We start from the raw sequence: 25,470 nt of genomic DNA on the forward strand, positions 1-25,470 counted from the left end.
GTATGGCTTGTACTTCTTGCTTTAAGTATCTGAATCTCTTAGAGGCTCAAAGTGAAAAATAGGTGGATTTCACATGCCTGATACTCAACTTTGTTACCAGTTTCCATTTAAAGACTGATGCAGCACTAGGTTGTTTTTATCCAGCTACTCATATTGAGCTTGTCATCAAGCACACAAAGCTAAAATTCAGATATGTATGCTGTCTACCCTACTTGGATCCACACTTGGGTTATATCTTACAAATTGATATCCTGGTGACACTAAAAGTGTTCAGAGAAATTGCTTTGATCTGTTTCTGTTGAAGATGACTAGGTTTGACATGTTAATGGAAAAAATGTCTCCAAACTGCAGTTCCTCTTTTCATAGTGTCATTGTTTAAGCTCTGTGTACGGATACTTCGGAGTAAATGAACCATTCCTTTGTGTTTTGCCATGTTTTGTGAGCAAAACATTGCATTTCTCAGCACCACGTTGCTGTAGATATTTTTTTCCTTGAAGCTGCTTTTAGACAATTCCAAGACTAATTTAACGCTGTCTAATTCTGAAAGATGCATTTGACATTAAGACAATGCCATGAGGTGTTACTGTATGAATTAAATAGAGTTTTGGCTCTGGGTTTTCCTTCTACACTGTGAATACTGCTTGTAATTTCTGGTGAGTAGTTCACACGTCGTTCACTTCCATCCTTTACATTCCTGTCCTGTCTGTAAGTCTCTAAGGGACTGGACGGGACAGGTCTCTTGTTGCCTCTTCGGGAGTTGGTAGCTTTAGCAGGTTGCATTGATGTTACTCTGATGTGTTACCATACACTGTCCTTAAATTTGCAGCAAGTAATGATGTGCATTTTTCTTTAGCTTTGTGTTTTGCCCTTAAAGATACATGTGCAAGTGCTGCTGTCTTCCTAGTCACCAGGATGGCATAATGGCTCTATACTTTTTGCTGGGAGTATCTCCTCAGCTATTAGACCAGCCAGCCTGCCATCTCTTTTCAAACAACTCGTAAATTTCTCATCTAGTGCAAATGGTTCATATTTTGCTCTTCTTGTGAAGTTCCATTAGTGACATCTTCCTCCTTGCCCCCTCCTGTGGATCTAAAGGGGCTAGTTAAAAAAAAAAATACACTGTAAATGAGATCCCTTTATTTTGAGGGACAATAGTGTGTTTTTACTGACGCTCCCAGTATTATAGCAGTCTGTTTATTACAAAGTTGTCCGTCTCTCTGTTTGTGGAATTTCTTTTCTAATGATAGTATTTCAGTGACTTGACTTTTGTCAATATTAATGGGAGTAGGTCTTGGGGAGTTTGGGGGTTTTTTAAGCTTAAGTAGATATACCTGACTTTTTTTTAAGGGCAGGAATTACTGGTATCCTGCTCAGCTGGGTGAATTTACAGCCAGTGTTTTTAACAAGAGAAGTGAATGTGAGATGGGGCAAATAAAGTACATGGCACGCAAGAAGTTTTGCCTTGCTTTAGAATTGTGTGAGAAGTTCATAGTGTGTTCTGTGCCTTACCTAATAAAGATTGTAGCCCTTGAATACTCTGAGGAATAGGTTACCTCCAGAAGAATTTGTTTTAAAAGGAGTTAAGATAGAACTGAAGTGATTCTGAAGTGTAACATCTATAACATTCCTTTTGAAGTTCTGAAGAAAACTTTGTGAGAGTTTTCTTATGCTGTAAGCAGCGGCTTTATGCAGTCGTGATTGTCAGAGTGCAGATTCTTAGTAAGGCTCTACTAGAAGAAAATACAGCTTGATATACAAAATATCTACAGTATTGGTAGATTCTGTTGTATAGTGAATGAACTTTTACTTCTCACATGTGAAGGTCTGTGTGAGGGAGCCAGGCGCTTTAGCTTGTTGCTTTTGCAGACAGCCATATGCTGTCTTGAGCCACAGGATCCCGCATGCTATCCTCAGTCGTTTGTTCTTAGCATCCCGATGAGTCCGTATTGACTGTCTGTGGCATGAACTGTCTGTGAGGGCTGGTATTTCTGCACCTGATAACTGTTGGGAATAGTGAGGCGCTTGCACCTTCTGAGCAAGTTTAAAATAACTTGTTTTAGTCTTACGGGCTTTCTTGCAATAGGAACAGTCAGCAGTGTTGCTGCTTTAATGACAATGAATTAACTTTTCTGTCAATATTGTGTTGAACTTATATTAAGGTTTTTCTTTCTCAGGGATTTAAAGAAGTTTAAAAGTTTTGAGAAAATAGTAGAATTTTAATGCTAGTATCATCTTAACTAAAAATGAACATACAACTTTGAGAGCTTAAAAACTTCTCTTGTTAGTAGTTAAAGCATACCTCTCTGTTAGCTAACGTCCTTGTACCAGATTCAAGCTTCTGACATCTCAAATGTTATTTCTTAAATTTTGTCTAAATCTTAACCATGTTTCCAGGTGCTATTCAGAAAGGATGTGCGTGTGTAGAATTTCAGCTTCTGCTGCCCTTAGTAGCGAGTATGTATAAATGGTTTTCACTAACAGCAATTTTGAATTGCTAGAAATTACGCCATACAACCAAAGGAAGCTATTTCACGGTCTCCCAACTTAGAAGATTGCGTAATGCTTTGAAATAAAGATGTCATGCAGAGCTTTTTTTCTCTCTTTTTTTCATTGAGTTACTTACATATGTGTTATTTGCACTGAATTCTTTAGCTTCTTTCCCATAAATTTTAGTGGAAGAAAATACCTTTTGCTCTTTCGTTTGTAAAGTCTAGAATAAGAAAACACAGTTTATGAGACTGTTTAATGAAGAAACCTGGCGATGTAAGTATTGTAATTTCCTTTATGCTTGTGGTAGGCAACAGGGTTACCTTGTTAACTTCTGGCTTGTGTGTGAAAAATACCAGAAAATTAAGGGCAAACTGAAAGTAGTTTTATAGTTGCCTTCATACGCTTTTCTTAAGCAACAAATAGCAGTAATTGAAGTTTGGCAGCTTTTTTAATGAAAAACTAAATTATGGGTTAAACTCCTTGGTTTAATACAATTTGTGTTTCTGTTAACTAGCAGCAGAATTTCAGCATTTGCTACTTACTGGTAGAGAAGAAAAATTCCACAGCACTGCCAGTACAGGTTAGTTTAATCTGTAAGTACCTGATGTTCCTGTTTGAAATAATTTGTTCAAATGATACCACTTAAATACTTGAGGGGAATTTTCGTCTCTGAAATGTGAATGTATCTGTTATCTGTTACTGTTCTCAGTAGTGAGTGAAGATCTGTAATGGCTTTAACTACACTTGTGGGTAGGTAATATCTGCAAGAGCTTTTAAGGAAAATTGAATATGGAACCTTAACAAATAGCCGTTTGTGTTACTGAGAAGTGTGAAGACCTAAAGTTGAAGTCACTTCTTTGGTAACACGCCTGTTATAAGAGCCGGTTTGATCAGTGAACCGATCACAGGGTACTTTATTTGTTGTGTTGGTGAATAAGCATTTCTGTTTGTAAGAATCCCTAGCAGTAATGTAACCTTTCTTTTGATTTTCTTTAGCTGTTGCTAATTGCTGTCTTCTAGGAACAGATTTTTTACTTTGTTAGGCCTGTGAGTCAGGAACTTCTTGTTCTCTGACTTTTTTCGTGTGTGTGTGTTAGTCCATTTCAGCACTGCAGAGGCTGCCTACAGGTGTGGTTTTGCCCTACTGTTTATCATACTCCAGAGGTACTGCTCTGCTTCTGTTCTTTTTTCTTCTGCCCTATTCCATATTCCTGGAATAGGCACTTTGTTTTTGTTTCCTAGAGATTCTACACCTTAAAAGAAAATACAAGAGATTCTTTTTGATTGGATAAAAGATGCAGCCTTCTCCAGAATAGCTGCAAACACTTACTTTTATTTAAGGTTTGTGTACCTCATCTCTACATATCAGGACGGGAGATGGAAACTTTCTGTGCTGTAGCACATAGCATAGTTTCACACCTGGGTGAGCTGTAATGCTGTGCTTGAATCCCTTCTCAAGGACATGTCACATGGTGAATTTGAGGGGCTTTTGACATCACTGGTGGATAATTACATAGAAACTTGGTATTGTGACCATCATAACTAGTGTGGTAGCCGAACAGACCCTTAAGTTTTGCCAGCTCATCTGAATGGTCTTAGAGGAGTTTCATGAGAGTGACTTGATGTATCCAGCAGTATTGTTTATTTTAAAGTTTTGGAATCCTACACGACACTGCAGAAGTCGTCATACTAACTTAAAAATTCCAAGGGGATTATTACCTTCCCAGGTTTTGGAATAGTGACACTGGAAGCCCACCTCCTGGCATCTTCTTTACATCACTTCTCAGTCACACTAAATTGCCCTGTCTGCAAAATGAGCCACATGCAAAATTTTGAATAATGTTCCATAGGTGTCACTCCCTAGGAAAAAAGTTGCGTAATAAAAATTATAACTTACTTCTCTGTGTATTTCCTAGATCTTAATGGTAGATGTGCATGCAAAATAGGGATACCTTGCTGTGAAGCCATTATCCTGTTAACAGAATGTGTGCTGGTTTCTTCTAGCTGCTATGGTTGACCCTAGTTGATACTTAATGCAATGCTCAGTAATAAGTCGGAATGAGTAACTGATTGCTCTTGGCCGCTAAATTACTTGCGAAGTCTTGGTTTTGACAGTGGTTGGATGGTGACCTGTAGTAGTGGTACACCTGCTTGGCAATCAGTGGGGATAGCTAAAAGGTAGCGGTGTTCTCTGGTGTGTTAGCAACAAAAGTGTATTTGTCCAGGGTAGATGCCAGTATGAACTCTTGTAGAACATAATATCTTTGTGAAACTTTTAATGGCAATTAGTTACAGTATTTTTTGGTAAAATTAAGTTGATTTCCTTTTGAGACTGGAGCAAAACAATACGAAGAATCTGAGATTTCATAAGCAGGTGAGAAGTCCTCAGGTATAGCTCAACTTCTGGTACACCATTGCAGCAGCTGTCCAGTCTGATGTGGTTCAGGAGTCTTCCTTCCCAGTTCTGACGCGGTATATATGGACCAGTGAGTCAGTTCACGCCATCGCCTTTAGATTCCTGCTCAATGAACTGAATCACGCCTTCAGAGGTTCTGGTCACTCTGCAGCGAACCCAGACTCCAAACTGGGTTTAAGGTACCTTAAAGCACATGATTGAATTATGTCCCCTCTCAGTAGAAGTACAGCCACAAAAGTTAATGCGTCATGAAGGGTTTTTCTGTAACTTGATACTGCTGTTGTGTAAGTAGTATGAAGAGGATGGGATCATGATCTTTTTCAAAAGACAGGTGGCAAAATATTGATGTTGAATTTAATTTGAGGAAGTGAGAGACTGGTAAGTATGTGCATCACTTTAATGCATGCAAATAATGGTAACAGTAACTAGCTTAATTTTATAGCGTTCAGTTTGCTAGAAAGATTCAAAGAAAATACGGGGCAAACATTTGCATCCATTAGGAACCTTCTGTGAACTGTATGCTTCAGGAATGGGTCACTGCACATAAACACCTCTGTAACGTGTGTCTGCCACTTTGTAACAGTCTCTGATTAAACAAGTGAACTACTGTTACTGTGTATTTTTTTTTCTGCTCTTGAGGAGCTATAGAAGTTGTTACTGCAACGAATGTTAGCTGTTCCAAAGTGTCTAAGTATAAAATCCACCTTCACTTCTGTTACGCTTTGAATAACTTTGTACTAGGTCTCTGATTGTCTATAAACTGCAAAAACTCGTTCATGTAAGCTTTATCTTAAAAAAAGTGTTTTATAGCTGAAGACAAGCAAATGAATCCCAATTTCTTAACTTCTAGCTTCCTTTTGCTGATGATGTGCTGTCCTTCTGCTGAACTGACTGTACAAAAAAATTGACTATTAAGGAAGAGTCAGGGGGAATATGGAGGAAAAGTATCTAATAGCATTTTCGTAAAACCTGGTAGAGAGGGCGGCTGCTAAGTGGTCTGTTCAAAACCCTTTTAGAGCAGAACACTGGGGAGATGAGGTAGCTTTGAAGATGTGTGGCCTTGCTAGGCCTGTTCGTCTCATTTAGCTGCCACTGTTTACTTGTAGATGAATTTCTAAGAGGAAGATATAGCCATAATTTTAATGCTACACAACCTGGAAGAATTCATGGCATTTTGAGTTGTATATGTGTAATGAGGAGCAGCTTGATACTAAGTGTAGAATCACAGAATGGTTTGTGTTGGAAGGGACCTTATGGATCATCTTGTTCCAGCCCCGTGCCATGGGCATGGACCCCTTCCACCAGCCCAGGCTGCTCAAAGCCCCGTCCAACCTGACCTTGGACACTGCCAGGGAGGGGGCAGCCACAGCTTCTCTGGGCAACCTGTGCCAGGGCCTCACCACCCTCAGAGTGAAGAATTTCTTCCTTATAGCTAGGCTAAACCTTACCCTTTTTCAGCTTGAAGCCATCACCCCTTGTTCTGTCACTACATGCTCTTGTAAAAAGCACCTCTCTGGCTTTCTTGTAGCCTACTTTAAGTACTGAAAGGCTCCCCGCAGCCTTCTCTTCTCCAGGCTGAACAGCCCCAGCTCTCCCAGCCTTTCCTCACAGCAGAGGGGTTCCAGCCCTTGGATCGTTGCTGGGGTCTCCTCTGGCCCTGCTTCAACAGCTCCAGGTTTATGCTGTGCTGCGGGCTCCAGAGCTGGACACAGGACTCCCAGGGGAGGTCTCACCAGAGTGGGGCAGAGGGGCAGAATCCCCTCCCTTGCCCTGTGCCCACGCTGCTGGGGATATGCAGCCCAGGAGACAGTTGGCTTTCTGGGCTCGAGTGTGCATTGTCAGGTCGTGTTGAGCTGCTCGTCAACCAGCATCCCCAAGTCTTCCTCAGGGCTGCCCTCAATCCATTTTCTGCCCAGCCTGTATTTGTTCTTGGCATTGCCCCGACCCATGTGCAGGACCTTGCCCTTGGCCTTGGTGAACCTCATGAGGTTCGCACAGGCCCACCTCTCCAGCTTGTCCAGGTCCCTTTGGATGGCATCCCTTCCCTCCAGTGTGTTGACCGCACCCCTCAGCTTGGTGTCATCAGCAAACTTGCTGAGGGTGTCCTTGATCCCACTGTCCATGCTGCTGAAACAACACCTGTCCCAGTACTGACCACTGAGGAACACCAGTTGTCACTGGTCTCCACGTGGACACCGAGCTGTTGACTGCAACTCTTTGAGTGCAACCATCCAACCACTCCTTATCTACCGAGTGGTCCATACATCAAATCCATGTCTCCAATTTAGGATGTCACACAGGACAGTGTCAAATGCTTTTGCTCAAGTCCAGGTAGATGATGTCAGGTGCTCTTCCCTTACCCACCAATGCAGTAACCCCGTCGTAGAAGGCCACCAAATTCATCGGGTAGGGTTTGCCCTTAGTGAAGCCACATAGGCTGCCACGAGTCACCTCCTTATTTTCATGTGCCTTAGTGTGGTTTACAGGAGGATCTGTTTCACAGTCTTGCTGGGCACAGAAGTGAGACTGGCTGGCCTGTAGCTCCTCAGGATGCAGAGGACCCTTTAGGGGAGGCTGCTGCTTTGCATGAGCATGTTCCTGGAGTTATGTTCTGTGGCCCTGGGGAAATCTGAGGGGGCATTTGAAAAACGGGGCAATGGAAAAGCTGGGTAGGGCAAGGGGGGGTTGTGTGTTGCCTGGCTGGTTACAGCACTCCCACGTCTGCTCTGTCAGACTGGGGGTAACTGGAGTGTGACTGGGAGAAGCAGAAGGAGGATGGGTCTGTACTTCGGCCCCGTGAGCCTCCGCAGCCCGGTTTGCAACGCGGGACCCCAAGTGCTGGTCTGTAGGTTTATGCTTTTTCTGCAAGTCTTGTTTTTTTCTGTGGGCCACAGGAGGAGAGTTGCGTTAATCATAGCCTTACGAGGTAAAGCATTTGGACCTGAGCTGTGGGTTTGTAAGAGATAGAAATGGATGTCTTTGAAAAACAAGACACCCACGTTGGGGTCCTTCAGAGGAAAGACTGGAGCGCCTGCAGTGGTGTGGGCTGCAGGGCGGAGGGTAGCTGTCCGCAGTCTCAAGTCGAGGGTCTGCAGGCGGGCAGGAAACGAGTGGCAAAACGGACCCTCGTGGACAAGTCTTAAGGCTTTTAATTTTTCATTGTGGTAACAGTTTCTTGTTGAAAACAGCAGCTGTGCTTTTGCCACAGCATTTGAGCACATTGTGTGAACTGCTAAGCAGTTCATGCTTGCGTTTAGCTCCCGTGCTTTTCAGGACGTTTCCATATCCTATTTCTCTTCTGGGTTGAAGCCATCTATCTGGCCCCTGCTAGACTTCAGGAAGCTGCCTTTGCCCAATGACCTTGTCAAACATGCGCACACACACACACCCCCACCCCCCCCCTTGGCCCCTGCATCGGGGTGGGGGGATGGGGGGGGGGGCTTTCGCTGACACTCGGCTCTCTTGCTCCTGGCAGGTCAGGCGCTGTCATGGTTTGCTCCTCCAAAGCCCCTTCCTAGCTTCTCTTGAGGAAAGCTGCCTTTGGGGTGCTTAACCCCTTAAGGTTAAGCTTAACCCTTAAAGGTTGGCTTAATCCTGGTGAAATCTGCCAGCCTGGGTTGTCCAAGCAAAAAGTGCAGCCCTCCAGAGTCTGCTTTGCTGTTGTGTCTCCCAGGTGGAAGGCAAGGGCAGGAGGCGAGTACTGCCCAGCCAGCGCTCACAAGCGTTGTTTCTGCTTCCTGAGGCCAGAAGGTGAAGGCTTGGGCTGGCTGGAATCATCTTTGGTTTAATCCTGTTCTGAAGCCGCAGTGGTTTGCAATTCCTCTTACAGTGTTTGGCTGTGCCCGGATCGTGACTGAAGCTGGGGAAGCAAATCGTACCTTGCTCCTGTTAGAACTGCATCTTCAGGTACAGTAATTAAGCTCATGCAGAAACGGTAATTCTTCCCAAAGGTTGTTTATTTGTATGAAAACTTAGTGACAATATAGTATCAAACACCGTGAAACTCCAAGAATAGTAAGTGGCTTTATTATTAGGAGGTTAAACTGACACATTGGTTGCAGACACAGTGCTGACAATAACCTCCTTTGCATTTTTCAAATTAGTAAATCAGGCTACACAAAGAATTACTTCAAGCATGGATATACACTAGACAAATCTGAGTCATGTACTGTGTGAACGTTTCTTGGATAATGCTGCAAAAAACATTTAACCAAGCGCAGGAATTGTTTGCACTATGAAATCATGACAGTACTTACAAATAATCCTTTATGTCATCAATATCTAACTGCGCACATCTCTGCACCCCTCCCCAGCTACTGATACGTCTGGTACAGTTTGTGATCTTTATGTGGAGAAGCAATGTAAGAGATGTAGAAGAGGAGATATGGTTCTTATCGATCATAGTATTTGCAAAGTCGGCTTAAAAATTGCTTGCTTTCCCCTGTGCTTCTGTACTGGATGTTGGCTTGCAGGTGATGGGTGGATGTGTGCCACACATAGTACGCCTTCGTGAGCAAAGTATGTTACAGCCAGTGCAGTATGCAGGGTGTAAGTTCCCTTAAACTTTTTGTTTCTGATTCAGAAACAAAAACAAATTTACGGTTACAGTGGAAAAATTCTGCTATTGATCAGGACCACCCAAAAATTGATTTAAAATCCTAATCTGTGAGCTGAGAAGAAAGGGATCCCTGCTATGCCCATTTATTCCAGAGCTCAGTTCTCCAAATATTTGGGGACGGGGAGGAGAAACAGTGGGTCTTTTGTCCCACTCAGTCCCCAAGGAACTGTTGCAATTATTGCTGTCTTAAGTCTTGCTTTTCAGAGACATTGAAAGTATCAAAGGCTTCTGTTTCAAGGTGTATTTTACTAGTGGGTTTCAAATTTTTTTAGATATTTGGCCATTATTGTAGTAGTTAATTGTGGTTATCTTGCTACCTGGTGTTCAACTGGTGCAGTCCACTCTTTTTTTTCTTTAAACGTGGCAGTGGACAGTTTCAGGGCTGTATCGTCAAACAGCACAGTTAATTTCCTAAATACCTTGTATTCTGCTGACACTTGGATTGTTTTCAACCTCAATATTGTAAGCAACAAGACCATTAAATGAAAAGCCTAAATAAAAGGTCACATTTTCATTTCCAGGGGGCACTGAATCACGATGGAGTGCCAGGATAGGAAACTCCTTCATGTGACCACGAATAAATAAATTTCTGTCCTTGGTCCAGCCAGAAACTCTTTTGAGACTGTCACGAATCCTGGCAATAGTCCAGACAGTTCCATGCAGCCACTTCATTCTCCTCTCATCTAAGGATCCACTGATTAATTTATCAATTTTATTTTTGTGCACAATCTTACTTAAGCCATAACCCTTTCCCAGAAAGAAGTGGGTGTAGATTCTTTTCTTTCTGGTAGGAACATCTTTCATCTTGATGTCGTATAAACGTTTCAGAGTTTGAAGGGCTGAGTTTAGAATTTCGGCTTTATCTGGGTTAGGCTCTTTGTCTAATGCCTCATCTGGCCAGTACAGCAAGGTGAGCAAAAAATAGGCGCTTGCTGGGAATGGTCTTCTTCCTTTAAAGAATCTTACACTGAGTTCACGAAGAGTTTGCACTGGCAGGAGTTTGGCTGATCCTGGTGCTAAGCATGCTAATACGATGTGGCACAAAATATAATTGATCAGATCGTTGTCCTCCAGCCTGTCCCTTAGTGGGTTTTCTGTGTAGAAACTAAGGATCTCCTCTAGCTTTTCAGCTGAGCTATTCTCTTTCTTGTCTAAGAATGACAAGATATTGGTGACGCTACCTCCACCGCTCTTATAAATATTCATGCGTCTAATGAGCTGGCTCTCAGGGCCACCATTGCTGTCCTCAAGAAGTGATGTTGAGATGAAGAACTTGGCATAGACCTCGGACTGTCTTTTTAGCCATTTTCTGGGATTATAAATTTGTTCTTCCTTTTCACCTTTTTTATCTTCCTCTTCCGTCTCTTGATTTTTATCTGTTTGGAAATAACTTAGGTCTTCTGAAATCCACTCCAGGGCATTGAACAAGTTCTGGCGTAAGCCTTTTAAGCGTGAGTGAAGCCTTCCCCATGTTTTTTCAATGTCTTTAGGAATGTAATCTGTGATCAGGTATTTCACAAGTTCAGAATATTCCCCCTGTGGACTTCTGCGAAACACACTGACTGTGGACAAAAATCTCAGAAGACGACATCCTACTTCTACTTCTCCAAAGTAGCCAGAGTTGTTCATGCTGTCGCGTTCTGCTTTTGCAGCCTGTTGTGCAGCCTTGAAGCATTTCATAGCTTTAAGAGCAAGCTCTATCTTTTGAATGATGCTTTCAGGAGTGTCGTCCTGTGTCATTTTATCCACAGTGAAACTAAACCATTTCCTGTAGACTTGACCTTCTGTGTCTAAAATATAAGAATCATTTGGCAAATGAAATTTTGCAACCCCTGCCCAATATTCCGCATCTTCAAATTTTTCATTGTTGTAATGCAATCTGGCAAGCTGCTGGGCAAAGAAAGCATCTTTCCCAAGTTGTTCATACGCAGCTTTTAAAACAGCTATAGCTTTCTCACAGTCTTCAGCTTTACAGACGTGTTCAATGAATGGGGAGAAAAGAGTGTCAGTATTGTCACCTCTGCTTCTTTTATCACGTCGAATAAAGAGATCTCTGATGAACTTTATGAACTCGTCTCGTCCAAATCTGTTTTCAAAGAGCGTCTTTTCCTGAAGAAGTGTCATTGCAAGTTGACTTTGAGGTTCATTCCCTGAGAGCTGCTGCAGAATTTCTTTTGCAACCAGACAGTGTATTATCTGAACAGATGAAATATAGGTCGTACTTTCCCTTAGCTCAATAAAAATCATTCTTGCTTGTTCGCTCAAATGACTTTTGAAATCATATGCTCTTGATTTCCTTTCTGTATATACCCCCAGTCCCAGAAAAGCCTCGCAATGCGACAATGAAACATATGAATTAGGTACATAAAAATTAAGCAAAGCCACATAACGCATCAGACATGTATCGCGAGAAGAAAGGTCAATGCCTTGCAGTATGTGTCCTACAAAGTCTCTGACGTATGTTTCATTGAACTCCTCACACATCAGCACAAACGTAAGTATGAATTCTGGCTTGACATCCTTCTGCTTCAGTTTTTCGAGTTTAGTTTTGAACAGACTTTTCTCTGAGTCCGTCAGCTTGTGAGTGACAGCAACGGTGTCCAGTGGAGAAGCCTTGCAAAGCCTTTCAGGGTCGTTGGATCGTCTACAGCACATGAGGATGAAGTAAGGTCTGGGAGAATTAATTTTCCTAGTTGCTACAGCATCCATTAACTCATTCTTTAGTTCTTCTAAGTAGTCTTCATCGTAATCCTCGATCAGGAGGAGCACAGGAAGACAATGACTGATTTCTTTTTCTTCATAATCTCTGAATGCGAGCGCATGCTCACAAACAATTGCAGGTGAATAGGAGGTTTTGATAACGGCACATCTCAAGTCCTTTCTTCTTTTCCATAGAACTTGCCGTGCTATTGTGCTTCCACCACTTCCAGGATGGTGAAATATCTTTAGTTTAGCCACAGAATAGTTGAGTCTGCTTCCTCGTAAAATGTCATCTAGGAGTTTGCTAGCATCCTTACATGCTTCGCGTTCAATGATTTCCCCACAGCGTCTTTTGTCAGCGAGCCAGAAGTTTTCCCAGATGATTTTTCTCCCTCGGTAAAAATTTTGTTCTATTTCTTGTATTTCTTTTTCAGTCAAAAGGTCTAATTTGATATCATCACATTGGTCAATGCAAAGGATTTCTAGGGAAAACAGTTTCTCTTCTTCCAGCGAGGGCAGCGTGCACAGCCCTCTCGTGGAAACTGGCAGGTGTCGGGGTTGTGCTGTTGAAGGCAGCATTGTCTGGATGGTGGCATCTACGTGGCTCAGCTTCATGCCCACAACACTGCACTGTTCCAGTGTCTCAATGCTGCAGGATGCCTGCGCTAGATGAGCCCACTTCCCGTAATTTTCTCTGGACTCTGCAATGCAAACGATGTACTCCGTACCATTCATCTCTGTATAGAATTCCTGAAAAGTGTCCACAAGTGGTTTCTGCACTGGTGACAGCAACAGGAAAAGCACAATGAAAGACCCCTTCGGCAGGATTTCATCGCAGATACGAGTAATTGCTTTCTTAAGGTATTTTTTTTTCGTTCTAATCCATGTGTTTTCATCACAAGGTTTTTCATCCCCGAGGAAGTCGCTGCGCCCATTGCAGAATACCCAGCTGGTCTGATCAAATAGGCACAAATGTTTCTGAGAGGGAGGGCTGCCAGTCTTACTTTCATTGGAAAAATCCTGTAAAATATAAGACCTTGTTGCATGATGTTCTTTGTACTTGCTATACAGCCCCGACACATTAGAGTCTTCATCAAAGTCAAAGACGCAAAAAATGTTCAAGTGCATTAAGAAGTTGATATAGTTCAGATTATCCTTTTCACATCTGTTGGTGACAAGGATGTATCGCAGGGAATCATCCATATAGCTTTTGCCGTCATTTAGTAGAATTGATAACTTTCTTCCTAAATTTTGAGTTATTTCTGTATGTACTTCTGCGCTGGAGAGCTCAGCTCTTTCTCTTTGAGCATCCCTGTCTCGTAAACCCTGAATAAAAGCAGCTAGGTCATTGCGCTGTACAGGTACAGACTTTGCTCCTAGTCTCTGATAGAGAGCTCGATCTTTAGTCAGGGTCACCTTCTGGCTGTCCTCATTGTATTTCGGCAAATACACGTCAAACAATCTGTTCTTCACCAAACTGGATGTTGGTTCAATGTCAACCTCCACCACAAATCTTTGTTCCTGAGAGTCTTTCGAAATCACTTCAACGAAAACAGGTGGGTGAATACATTTCCTCGCAATTTCTTGTACATTTTCGCAAAAACATTTTTCTATGTAATCTAATGCATCAACATAATATTCTCGCTCTTTGACCTTTATGCCGATGATCTGTCCATGTTTCCACCCCTTATCCTCAACGCTGTCCATGATGCCAAAATGGATGGTGCCATTTGTTCGAATGTTCATGCAGGCTGAAGCAAACCGTATCACTTCGGAGGCAAATTTTGATTGCAGTTGATTTCTGTTCAGTTCTGCAGCAATGGCAAAGGATTTGTATTCATGGCAAGGCATGATTAAACCATCGACTCCCGATTCTGGAGCAAGAACTCTCTCTTTCACATATTTGAAATCAGTATTCTGACTTCTAAATGGTCGACAGTTGCTGAGCTCTAAAACTTCATCAGTACGTTTAAGCTGGGAACTCTTACTTCTCTGTCGCTTCTTGCTCGAAGCGGAAGCTGTGTCATCTCTGCTGGTTTCCTCTGCTGGACCGCAGCTGTCTCCACGTGAAGCTTTTTGAGCGGGGGCGTTTCTGGGTCTTCCTGGGTCTGTTTGCACATCAGTTCTGTCAGACGTTTTGTTGCTGGAATGCTTGGCTTGCTGCATGTGTTCCTGTAGCTGCCGAAGTTCGTTTCTCTTGCGGATTAACATGTGGATTTGGCCTCCCTTCATACCTATGCCTTTGAGGAAAGGCTCATCCAGTTCTATCAGCGCGGGGCCTGTCACTTCTTCCACACGTAGTTTTTCTACATACTCTTTCTTTATTCCAGTAGATTCTAGCCAACATTGGACGTGGTTCTCATCCCATTCATTCACAGGTAATGTTCTGAAATCTACAAGTTAAAATTATGTAGTAGTAATACAAACTAAAAACATGTCAACATGCTTGACAAGACATGATAATCCTTGCAACCTGGCCACACCAAATGCTAGATCGTTTTCTTTCTGCCAGTCACAGCGAGAGACTGTGTCTGAACTTCTCAAATACATCAGTTCTGATGGCTAAAACCATCCTCAGTCAGAAGCAGTCCTAAGGAGTGGTACAGGACTATGAGATCAGTGAAGCAAGACACCATGATGGAGGTTTGGTAAGTATCCTCAAAGGGAGTCCTGGAACTAGCCCAAGATGTTTTTTGAAGGGAGTGATGTGAAAAGGTGATTGGAACTGACAGGGGCTGAATTCTCTGAACTAGAGAGGTTTGGGTAAATCATTTACCCACTTGAGTCCGAGACTCTCTGCTGTATGAGGATAGCATCAGTACAAACCATAAGATGATGTTAAGAGTACCAATTAGTTCCCCACTAGAGATGAACCCTTAAAATGTAGATATCAAAAAGCAAATTGCTACATATAAAGTACAAATTTTCTGAAAGCAAGACATACCCATTGCCTTTGATGAGGGAAATGCAGCTGTTAGCGAACAAAACCCTAGAGGGCGAAAAAACACAACCTGTCAGATTTACAGTTAACGTTCCTGTGAGTTAAAGCTGACTTGTTCTGTTTTCCCAAGGCCCACCTCACCTTTGTGGTCTGAGGTAGTTCCTGTACCTCTTAAAAGCTGCACTGCTTCGGTACGCCTGCCCTGAGTGAGGGCAGCTGTGCTTGCTTCTGACACGCGTGTGTGCGAAGGCGATGGGGTTTTGCTGGAGAAGCACGCGCTGATGGCTGTGCCCGTCTAGCAGCTACTTCTGTTGGATACTGGAGAAGAGCAGGCCCAGCTCTGCTGTCTCCCCAAGGCTGTACAGTAGCTTGTGCTTTTTAGTCCTGTCTTTTTCTCACTCACACTCCCTTTCCCTGCCTCTTTCTCCTCCCACTCCTTTTTTCCTCCCTTTTTTTGGTGTGTATTCTCTCTGCTTTTTTCCTCCCTCTCGTTTTCCGTATTCATTCTGCTGCCCACTGGATTTTCCATGAAGCAGTTCAACTCACTGCCCAACCCAGCAGGAGATTTTCTTTTTAGTGGGGTGTCCTGGCCTGACACATGACAGCCTCTGCCTTGCTGAGGCTCAGCTGCTGGGTACAGAGATGGACTGCAGCCGGGACAGCCAGCTCTGTGCTGCTGGAGGAAACGTGCGAGAAGCCTGCCCAGCGTGACACCAGAAATCTACCGTAGATTCACACAGGGAGCAGTAACCACCCATGAGCTAGGGCCAAGCCCAGGAGGGTCACAGCGAGAGGGGCATGGTGACATTTCTCCTGCTGTAGTGTGAGCACTCAGTTCTGTGCCGGTTCAGCAGGCGGCTGTAGCCTGGCCAGCTCCATCCCTGCAGCGGGTGGTGGGGCAACAGCGGCACTCGCTGCCTCTGAATTCAGGTGTGAACGGAGCAGGCACCAGTGCAGCCAGCGTGAAAGCCAGCTGTGGGGCTTCGGGCAAGCTCCCTGCCGCCGCGGAAAGCACAGCGGCAGTAACTGAGGGCAGGCGACACGTGCTCCTGCCCCGGGAACACGGCTCGGCAAGAGGTGAGCTCGCAGACGGTGGCGGTGCGGGAAGGTGCTGGGTCTGGGAGAACGGGGTGCGAGGAGGAAACGATGTGGAGCAAGTGAGTATTTACCACTACAGCACCCGGTCAGCCCTGTAGCAAGCCTGCGGGCTGACTGAGGCACCAGCATGCCCGACAGCTTCGGGTTAAGCTTTTGGCTATGAAAGGGGTTTTTCTTGGAAATGAAAATGTTTGGTGACCAATTCCCGCTGACATCTGGTGCAGCCTCCCTGAGAAACGGGGCTAAAAATGTCCCCGAAATACTGGCCTTTCAGTGCCTTCGGCTGCTGTCCCACCTCCCGGGGCTGTGCTTGAACCGTGGCTCGGCTTGCGGTGAACCACCCCGCCCCGCGCTTGTCCCTGCCACAGCCTGTTGGGACAGCTGACGTCAGGCGGCGTTTTCGGAGAAACTTAACGGGGAATCGAAACTGGGGTGGAGGCCTGGCAGCGGGTGGGCAGCGCTGGGGAAGCGTGTCCGGGGGCCACAGAGCCCTGTGCTGGGGGGGGCCCGTGGGTCCCTGCTCCCACCCGATGAAGAGCAGTCAGGGGAAATAAGCGGCAAAGGGTTTGCATGGTTGCTGTAGTCTGCGTGCTCCAGTGGGGCCAGGTGCTGTCAGCTGCACGGGTGGGCAGGGAAGGGCTGTGCCCAGGGGTAACGGCCTCCCCCTCCCCACTTCCCCCTCCCCACTTCCCCCCCCACCTTCCCACGCAGGACCAGCATGGCGCGGGGCAGGGGGCTCACCTCGCAGAGCCTGCGGCTAGCTGCACCGGCTCCGTGCTGTCCCGCCAGATCTGCCGGCAAGGAACGTGTCCGCAGGGGAGGCTGTGCGGGAAGGTGCTCCAAGCTGCTGCGGCGCTGGGCTCTGCCAGCACGCTGGCTCAGCGGCGCGGGTCCGAGCCCCGGGGGTGCTCCCACGGCACTCCGGTGGCTCTCTCAAATGGTCCCGCCAACACCCAGCAATACCGAAAGGGAAACTGCGTGAGACACTTGGCGAGCCACCAAGTCCCCACCCCTTCTCGCCAGTGCTGGTGCTGGGTGCTGCTGTCGTTGCGACCCAGCTGGCACCCCCTGCCCCCCGCACCGCTGCGCAGAGAACCCCATGTGCAGCCCCACCAACACCGTACCTGTCAGGGTGCTTGGGCAGGGGGACCTTGGGCTGTTTTCTATTTTTTAATTTTTTCTAAACTAAGCAGATCCACCCCACCCCTGTTACTGCCCTCTGTATCAGCTACCTGCTCGCTCCAGGCCAGCTCACCAAAGCAAACAGTGCCGAAGAGAGGCTGGCAGGGTCATGGATCACTGGCGGCTCGTCAGCCCTCGGCGAGGCTGGGGCAGAAGATGGCTGTGCTGGTCCCTGTGACGTGAGGTGTGCTCTCAGCCTTCCACGCGCCACCAGGCAAAGCTGCCTTACAGGCTGGCTTTTTTTCCTGTAAACCACGTGATCATTCGTCAACTTAGCTTCACACAAAAAAAAATTTTTTATGGGTATCTCAGTACTGCACAGCAACAAAAATTTTTGCAGCGTGCAGTCATTCCAGCCATTTTCTCTTACCTGTTCACCTGCCTCAGACACCAAGATCTGAGTGGCTGTGGCCTAGGGACTGTTAGCAGCACATGAGGTTCTCGGCCCTCCAAGGAGGCTCAGTGCTCATCACCCGCCCCCTGACACAACACAGTGGTTTTGGGCAGCACCCTGCTCCGGGGAGGCGGCTGTTGCTGCTGCTGGTGCCTCACCGCTGCCCCTGCTCGCTGCCTCCAGCTCCGCTGCTGAACCCTGTGTTACTCCACACTGCTGGCTTCTTTCCCCAGGCACACATCGTCACTAGAAGTCGTGGGTTTTTTTCAATCATCTGAGTACAAGTCTTTTATTTTGTAGACTTATAAAAGAAATTTACATGAGAAGTACAAAAAATATGAAATAGGCTTTGAATCTTTTTAGGTAAAAACTACCTTTTTTTTTCCCCTCCCCAAGCTTTAGAAACATGTAACTTGCACAGTTGGCGTCTTAGGTATATTGCTCTCATACACTGTAAAACTAGGGAAAAAACTTCCCATAAAGTAGCTCCTGAAAAGTAGCTGTACATACCAAGCATACACATTACTGTCAATAATTTATTAGTTTAAGACACAATGGCACACTCATACGGATTCCCACTTTGTAATTTCTCTTTTAATGAATCCATTAAAAGATGCAGTATCACTTTTCCAGTTGTTATAGTATGATTAAATAAAACACAAAACCAATTAAGAATGATCTGGCATGCTTTATACTTGTACCACTTGGATTTGATACCACTTTGTAGTAAAAATTAAATAAATATAAATATGTTAAATAAATATATTGTAAAAGAACATCCCACTTATATTAGAGTTCAGCATTTCTTCATGCTTCGCACACACTTAATGCTTTGTCACAGCTTTAGGGCCAATGAAAAGAAATACTGCATCTTTAAAAACCATAAGCTCACCTGGATGTCATCAGCAACCCAGATAACAGAAAATAGGGCTCTTTTACAGCTTTATTGCACCCATTAAAAACGCTGCCTCTAATTTCATTGCTCTGTACATCTCTCATTGTTTCCTATTTAGCTCCTTTTTCCTCAGGACTCGTCTTACCTCTGGCTCTGCAGCTGGTGACCCTTCATTGTAAGAAAGTAAGGAACACTTGTGGTAGATAAATGATTAGCCTCCCTTGAGCAGCTCTCGGCTGACATCCACCTATTTTTCTGAAGTTACTTCTGTAGATCTATTCTGACACTGTGAGTGAAGTCAAGGACTGTTCAAGCTCTTCTGTGAATACTGGTTGATATTTAAACAATGAGGCTTATTTTCAAAGTAGGTAAACCCTTACCTGATTTTTTAAGTCAGTATTTTTTTAGAACTTCATTGTATCTGCTCAAGTATGAGGGACTGATTTTCCAGGGTAGTACTGATCAAACAGAAATTGCACTGTCTCTACTGTTTTTTGGGTAATCATAAATGATTCCCTTTACAATCACCGTGGTGTGCCTAGCGTGTAATGCAGCAGCAGTGCAATGGCAGGTTCTGATGATTTGCTACAACTAAAAGGCTCCTTTTGCAGATCCCAGTCCCTAGTAATTGTATGATTTCAATCAGCATTTTGATTCTCTGTAGTAAAACACATCAGTTCTAAAATCACGTACAGTACAGGGATATTGGGTGACGGTTATACCCAGCTTTTGCTCTCCATTTTCACTGTCTTGAAAACTGCCTCGGAGCAACTCCGTCACCAGGGTTCATTGCTTTCTGAAGTTACCACTCGCTCCGCGGGCTCCTACCATCTCCCCATCCAGTGCAGGCAGAGGTACAAGGCACTTTTGGAAGCTTTGTTTCTTCAAAGCGAAAGAATTCAGCTCTTTGATCCCACTTTTCCCTGCCAAAGGTAGGCCTGTTTCACAGCCCTGTGCTTGGCATGTTGGTCCCAGAGAAGAAAGCTGCATCCCTCTCCTCTCAAACAGCGTCTCCTGCAAGGCTCCGCTCAGCAGAGTCCTGATGATAGTAATGCTGAAACAGTCTTTCTTGGCAGCAGATACGCATAGCGCTGTAGGTATGTAGGAGCAGCTGAGGGAAACGAGCTGTAAAGTAACATACAAAATCATCTGGGATGGAGCCCAGGGTCTCCTGCACGTCGGGAGGCAGTTCTCTGTAATGGTGCTTCTGTAGAGGAAAAAAGAACAGGGCAAAGCTCAGGGAGAGGGGACGTGTTCAAGCCCCTTCTTTTCAATGGAGCCGTCTGTAGACGATGCGTTTTCCTGGACAAAGTAACCTCGTATTAGTCTATCATAGAGGGGCTCGATACCTAAACCAGGGTAAGATAGACAGACTGGCAACGAACAGCAGATGGAAGCAGAACCACAGTCACAGTATGCGTGGTGCTTACGGAAAGAAGTCCTTTACCTTATTTCTCATTGCCCTCAGAAGATCCCGTACTGAGCCTCCTTTATACGATCTGAATTTTCGAAGATCTGCAAAAGAAATGACAAGATTTCTTTTTGTGTTTTGATGCAGTTTTAGTTGCTGGTCTCAAAAGCACAGTACCTGTGCCTAGTCACATATCCTTTAGTTGTGTTTCAATACATAAACAGTACTTTAATTTGAATAAATACCTTGCTGACAAGTAAAGGTCACGCGCCAAAACTGAGACACTGTAATCCTTACTTTCCTGACCCAGCAAACTGGGAACAGCAGCACGTAACTCCTTCCCACACCGATAAAACACCATCCGTTACCTGTCTGAAGAGGAACCGTGATGTGCTCTCTCCAGTCCATTTTCACCACTTCTCTTCCGCCTCTTTCCAATTGCTTGACTATTGGACCATCTAAAGATTCTTTCTCTATCCGGTCACTAACATCCTGGAAGAGACATTCAGGTTATTCCTAGTTTTATTTCCAACCTTTTCCTAACAATTTTAAATTGCTGCTTCTGGCCCATTACAGCCTGGCCTGATAACAGAGTTATGGTTCTACTTCACTCCATGACAAAGTGCAGTGGGATACAGAAGTTTCTGAGATGATGAGTTGTTTCCCCGCCTGCCAAAGCCTTTTTATCACTGAGTAGAAGGTAAGGCCGGGGAGAACTTCAGGTCCTCAGCCAGTTCCCAGCCCGCATCAGGAGTAAGGATGCATATTCACTACAGCGGGCTACCCTGTTCTTGAAAACCTGCCTGGCAACATCTTCTCCCACTTTGCTACCATAGCTGCTAGAGCCTTTCCTCACTCCAGTGTTGACAACATCACGTTCTAGCCCCCGCTATAAAAGATCTCTGTAAGACTACGCCAGTTCCTTAAGAGATACCGCCTAGGTATGACAACTTTGCTTCTTCCTTCGTCACAGTAAGGTTGTGGATTCTATCGCCTCAAACATCCACAAAGCTAGGAGAGACTGAATTCGAGATTTGAAGAAAGTCTACAGGAGTCCTTAGAACTGAAAGGATTGAAAAGGTCAACACAAACCTGAAAAAATTGGAGCTGCTTTTCTAAACTCCAAAAGAATGGGTGTTTCAGCACACAGCTGGCAGACGGTCGTTTCTGAGGGTCCATGTTTATCATTTGCTCTATTAAATCATGAGCAACTATGTCTTCTGCAAGCAAAAGGGTGGTAAGTTTTAGGCTGCAGGGAAATCTAAGGTTTTGTACTTTGGAAAATCGTTACGTTCTCTGCTTCCTCCCACATGATCCTGAACACCAGCCCCATGAGCTCAAGCACTGCCCTCACAGATGAAACACTCAGTAGTGTTGCATCAGCGGGATTAACACCACCAAAGTTCAGCTCTTTCCTACCCTTTAAATACATGAAAGTCAAGCTTGCAGAGTCCCAAATTCTGTATGCCAGGGTTGCTTTGGGGTACTAACTCTAAGAACGTTAGGAGCTTTACTTCAGGAGTACTGTCGGAGCACAGCTTTCACCACAGCCAGGCTGGGAATCACTATGGGTCACAGTTCTGTCATTTCTGTTGGTATTTTAACACCCACAGAGAGTTCACTCAACTCTGTAGCGCTTTATGTTTACCATGCGCTTCTCTTACCGTGCCTCCCTGCACTTAAAGACTCCAGGCTGTATGCACCCAGCAGAATGTTGGCTTGCCGCTGCAGAGATTTGCCAAAGGGGTGGCTGCCTTCAGATACCACGTAATAAAAGACACAGCCAGCTGAAAAGATGTCCACGGTATATGTCTGCAAATAAACAACCTTTAATAGCAATAACACATTTTTTCCCCTGAAGACTTTGATCATCACAGGGTGGTTATTTCGCATCTAAGAGCAGAAGAAAATTTTTCAGAATCACATACTCATCTGCAAGCCGGCACGAATGTGCGGTTGGACTAGATGATGTTTAAAGGTCCCTTCCAACCCAACTATCCTGACTCAGTGAATGCCCAGGCATCAAGTACTGCACATCCTAAGTTCTGATGGAAACAATGTGCACCTGCTGGGTGTGCTGCCTTCTCCCAAGGGCAGGGTCTGATGGAAGGATGAAGACTTACAGGGTTCTCTTTGCAGTCTTCACTCAGCATCTCTGGGGCAATCCACCCTTCGGTGCCTGGCACACCCGAGCGACGGCTAAAGCTGTGCCTGCCCACTGCCAGCTTCTTGCACAGGCCGAAGTCTGAAATCATAGCTTTCACCTTCCCATGGGCGTTAGGCATCGAGATGAGGATGTTATGGGGCTTCAGGTCCCTGTGGACTATCATAACACCCACTTATCCACTCCAGGCAATCCCAACAATGTTTGTAAATTTTCAGTGTAAAATTGTAAGATTTTCATGAGGCTGAACCACCATTCATTAGATCAAAGTCCCAATCTCAAACTATTGTCTTCAGTAGAGGCTCATCACTTTTGTATTCCATCACCACTAGTCATGTTTTATATGAGTTCTATCCAAAAAATGCAGTGCCCTGAACAAATGGTGATGACTAGCTTTACTGCGCCAGTGCAGCAGCAGCGTGGTACAGGGACAAGGCCAGTATCAAAGGACAGACACTACTGCTGCCGGCATGAGGTGGAGCTTCTACAACTCTCTCTTCTGGGACTTAATACACAGGCTCCCAGCACCAGACCAGTTTCTCTTCTTTTTTTTAGTTAAGAAAATGTACCAGATCCAATCCTGAAACAAGAGGCATTCTTACCAATACTAAGGGAGTGCAGGTAAGCAAGACCAGATGTCGTCTGTTGCAGGAGAGTGATGGGTTGTAAGCCATGGTGACTGAAGGCCTTCTGCTCAACATACTGTAAGTTACAATAAAAACCAGAAGATTCAGCCACAACACTGACTATCGTTACCCTCTGCACAAATAGTAATAAAATAAAATATCCCCTTCGCCGCCCCCAGAAAGGTTAGACTGGGTAAACTGTGCTAGCTGGTAACACACATGAAAGAGCTTTTTTTTTTTTTTTTTTTGGCTGAAGGTGATGATCTCTCAAATGTCATCCAGAGCTAGAATCTATATAGCACTGTACTCCAGAAGCAAGAGTGGAAGAGTGGAGGGTCTTCAAAGTCTGGATGGTAGGAAGGGGAGGATGAAGACTTTCACAAATGCTGTAGGTTTGCAAGTGACCCATCACCTCCTGTAACGTGGCAGCGCACAGCTCAATGGCTATGTACTGAAACTGCCGGTCCTTCTCCGTGCAGAAATAGCGGATCACATTAGGATGCTCATCTGACTCTCGCAGCAACTGTACTTCACGGTCTGCAAAGCTGAAGCACTCAGGAAGAATTCTTTTCACTGCAACATCACGGTTATCAAATGTGCCCCTACAGACAGGAAGCAAAACCACATCAACCTTTTACAGTCGCTGTAGACAAAGCACGTACAAAGCAAGTGACAACAGAAGACATTTTACAGAGGCATATTAAAGCATTTCTCATGCTGCAAACAGATACATCTGGTCATTAAACATTTCTAAGCCAAGTAAAGTAGTTTTTACTAGTGAAAAAACACTGCACGAAAATATTCCAGATACACGTAAAATACTTTTTCAAAAGTTTCATTTCTGTTCATATTAGATATGTGTGGGTTTTTTCTTTAAATAATACAATTAAGACATTCATTGGTCTATTTAATGCTGAATGCACATGTTGTCTTCTACCTGTAAACTATTGTCCCTTCAGCTCCATGTCCCAATACATCTTTTGGATTAAAGGAAATCTTGCCAACCATCACTCTGTTTGCATCTTCATCTGAATAAAAAACAAGAAACAAGGACTGGTTTGGGATGGGTCAAGTCAGCCTTGTACAACTGCTCATCCTTCTGGGACAGTGCGGAAAAGTCTTTTTGCTCATGTTTAAATTAACAACACAGATGACCAAAACAAATAAACACCTGCATTTCAGTACTCACGCCGAGTAGGCAAATACTCTCTGGTAATCCAATACTCCAACACACAGAGTCAAACACACTCTGTACATGACACCTGACATACGGTCTGGAAAGATCACGTCTCAGCACAGTGTAAGAGACCAGTGGTTCTCAGCAGACAAACTCTAGAAAGTTTCATCAATGCCTCGTTGAATTTAGGAAATGCTGACTGACAGTGATGGAAGTGGGTTTACTCGCAGTTCCCCTGATCAGCTTCTGAAGGGCAAAACAACGCACAGGAAGATCTGGCAGGAAGTCAGGCTGCACTGCATAATCCTTATTTCTCGACTCCAGTTAATCATCATAATGTTTATTTTTATTTAAATGAAGCACTCCCTAGAATGGCTAAAGGTTATAAGAAGGTACTGCCATGGACAACGTAGTCCCTCAGACAGCAGTTTGGGGAAAAACTGGATGTTTTGCTAAAGCAAATAATCCTGCTCAAAGTCAGGGCATGACACACCTGCACAGCGTTTTGCAAGTTGTCAGACTACATGAGAATGATGGTCCTTTTCAGCTTTCTGATCTAAGAAGTATCATCAAGTATTTTAATTGTGCTGTATCACCGTACAGACTGGAGAAACACAGAGACTCACAACAGAAGACCCTGTGATCAACTTTACCTCCCTCTTCTTGCTCAGTGGAGAGGCAGCTCCCAACATCAGATGTGGAGATGCTGGAATATGCAGAATGGTTTGATGCTCTGGGAGACACATTTGGTGTGCTGGTAGCTGAGCTCTCTGCCCGTCCATATGAGATGTCCAAGAAATCTGCTTCTGGAGGTAGGTCACTGGGAGCATGAAAGGGCAGCTTCTGCTGCTGCAAGAGCTGGATCTTCTCTTCCAGCTGATGCTGCCTCTGTTGCTGCTGATGTACACTCTGTGAGAAAGGACCTCAGTTCCATAAGTGGAGTGAAGTTTCTTACCATCACATCACAAAAGGGAACTCTATAGCTATTGGGGCAGCCACATCCAAAAGGTGGGAGGGAAACTCTCTTGTTATGACACTATCAACCAAGCAGGCTGGGGAATTTTCACTCACACGCTTTCAATTTCATTCTGAACTTCCATTGCAAAGCTGAGAAATCCCACTGGCTGGTTTAACACTGCAAAAGGTAACCGTTACTAGGCTGACTAGGTGTCTTTCAACCACAAAAGGATAAAGGCTTTGATCCAAAAGCTGGAAAACCTGACAGTGGTTCAGGTGAGGAAGAAAGGAGTGAAGCCAGTGGTGTTAAGATCAGGTCCATGAAAAGAGTAACACATACAAAAAACAGAACTGGTGGGATGGAAAAAAAAAAAAATCTCCACAGTTGGCACGTATGCCCA

At 44.6% G+C, this 25,470-nt stretch overlaps 2 protein-coding genes across 4 annotated transcripts in view; both read right to left on the minus strand.

Moving 5' to 3' along the window:
- Nucleotides 1-8,910: 8,910 nt before the first annotated feature.
- Nucleotides 8,911-17,700, minus strand: LOC104332955 (sterile alpha motif domain-containing protein 9-like). Its single transcript, XM_075441279.1, has 3 exons — nucleotides 17,005-17,700; nucleotides 15,169-15,213; nucleotides 8,911-14,617 (listed from the first exon to the last, which is right to left on the minus strand). The coding sequence occupies exons 2-3, from the start codon at nucleotides 15,170-15,172 to the stop codon at nucleotides 9,936-9,938; spliced, it is 4,686 nt and encodes a 1,561-aa protein (XP_075297394.1). The 5' UTR covers nucleotides 15,173-15,213; nucleotides 17,005-17,700; the 3' UTR covers nucleotides 8,911-9,935.
- A 1,920-nt stretch (nucleotides 17,701-19,620) lies between these two features.
- ERN1 (endoplasmic reticulum to nucleus signaling 1) overlaps nucleotides 19,621-25,470 on the minus strand; it is a 37,282-nt gene continuing 31,432 nt past the window's right edge. For 2 of the 3 annotated variants that reach the window (XM_075441281.1, XM_075441282.1), the window contains 10 exons: nucleotides 24,766-25,021; nucleotides 23,873-23,963; nucleotides 23,348-23,537; nucleotides 22,912-23,011; nucleotides 22,269-22,468; nucleotides 21,810-21,957; nucleotides 21,238-21,365; nucleotides 20,514-20,637; nucleotides 20,182-20,249; nucleotides 19,621-19,941 (listed from right to left, as the gene is read on the minus strand). In XM_075441281.1, the coding sequence (XP_075297396.1) occupies nucleotides 19,735-19,941; nucleotides 20,182-20,249; nucleotides 20,514-20,637; nucleotides 21,238-21,365; nucleotides 21,810-21,957; nucleotides 22,269-22,468; nucleotides 22,912-23,011; nucleotides 23,348-23,537; nucleotides 23,873-23,963; nucleotides 24,766-25,021 (1,512 nt within the window). In that variant the 3' untranslated portion in view covers nucleotides 19,621-19,734. Of the gene's footprint in view, nucleotides 19,942-20,181; nucleotides 20,250-20,513; nucleotides 20,638-21,237; nucleotides 21,366-21,809; nucleotides 21,958-22,268; nucleotides 22,469-22,911; nucleotides 23,012-23,347; nucleotides 23,538-23,872; nucleotides 23,964-24,765; nucleotides 25,022-25,470 lie in introns of those variants that run through there. The other variant, XM_075441283.1, reaches the window with a different exon arrangement.

Source organism: Opisthocomus hoazin, chromosome 21 (assembly GCF_030867145.1).
Source record: "Opisthocomus hoazin isolate bOpiHoa1 chromosome 21, bOpiHoa1.hap1, whole genome shotgun sequence".
Lineage (NCBI taxonomy): Eukaryota > Metazoa > Chordata > Aves > Opisthocomiformes > Opisthocomidae > Opisthocomus > Opisthocomus hoazin.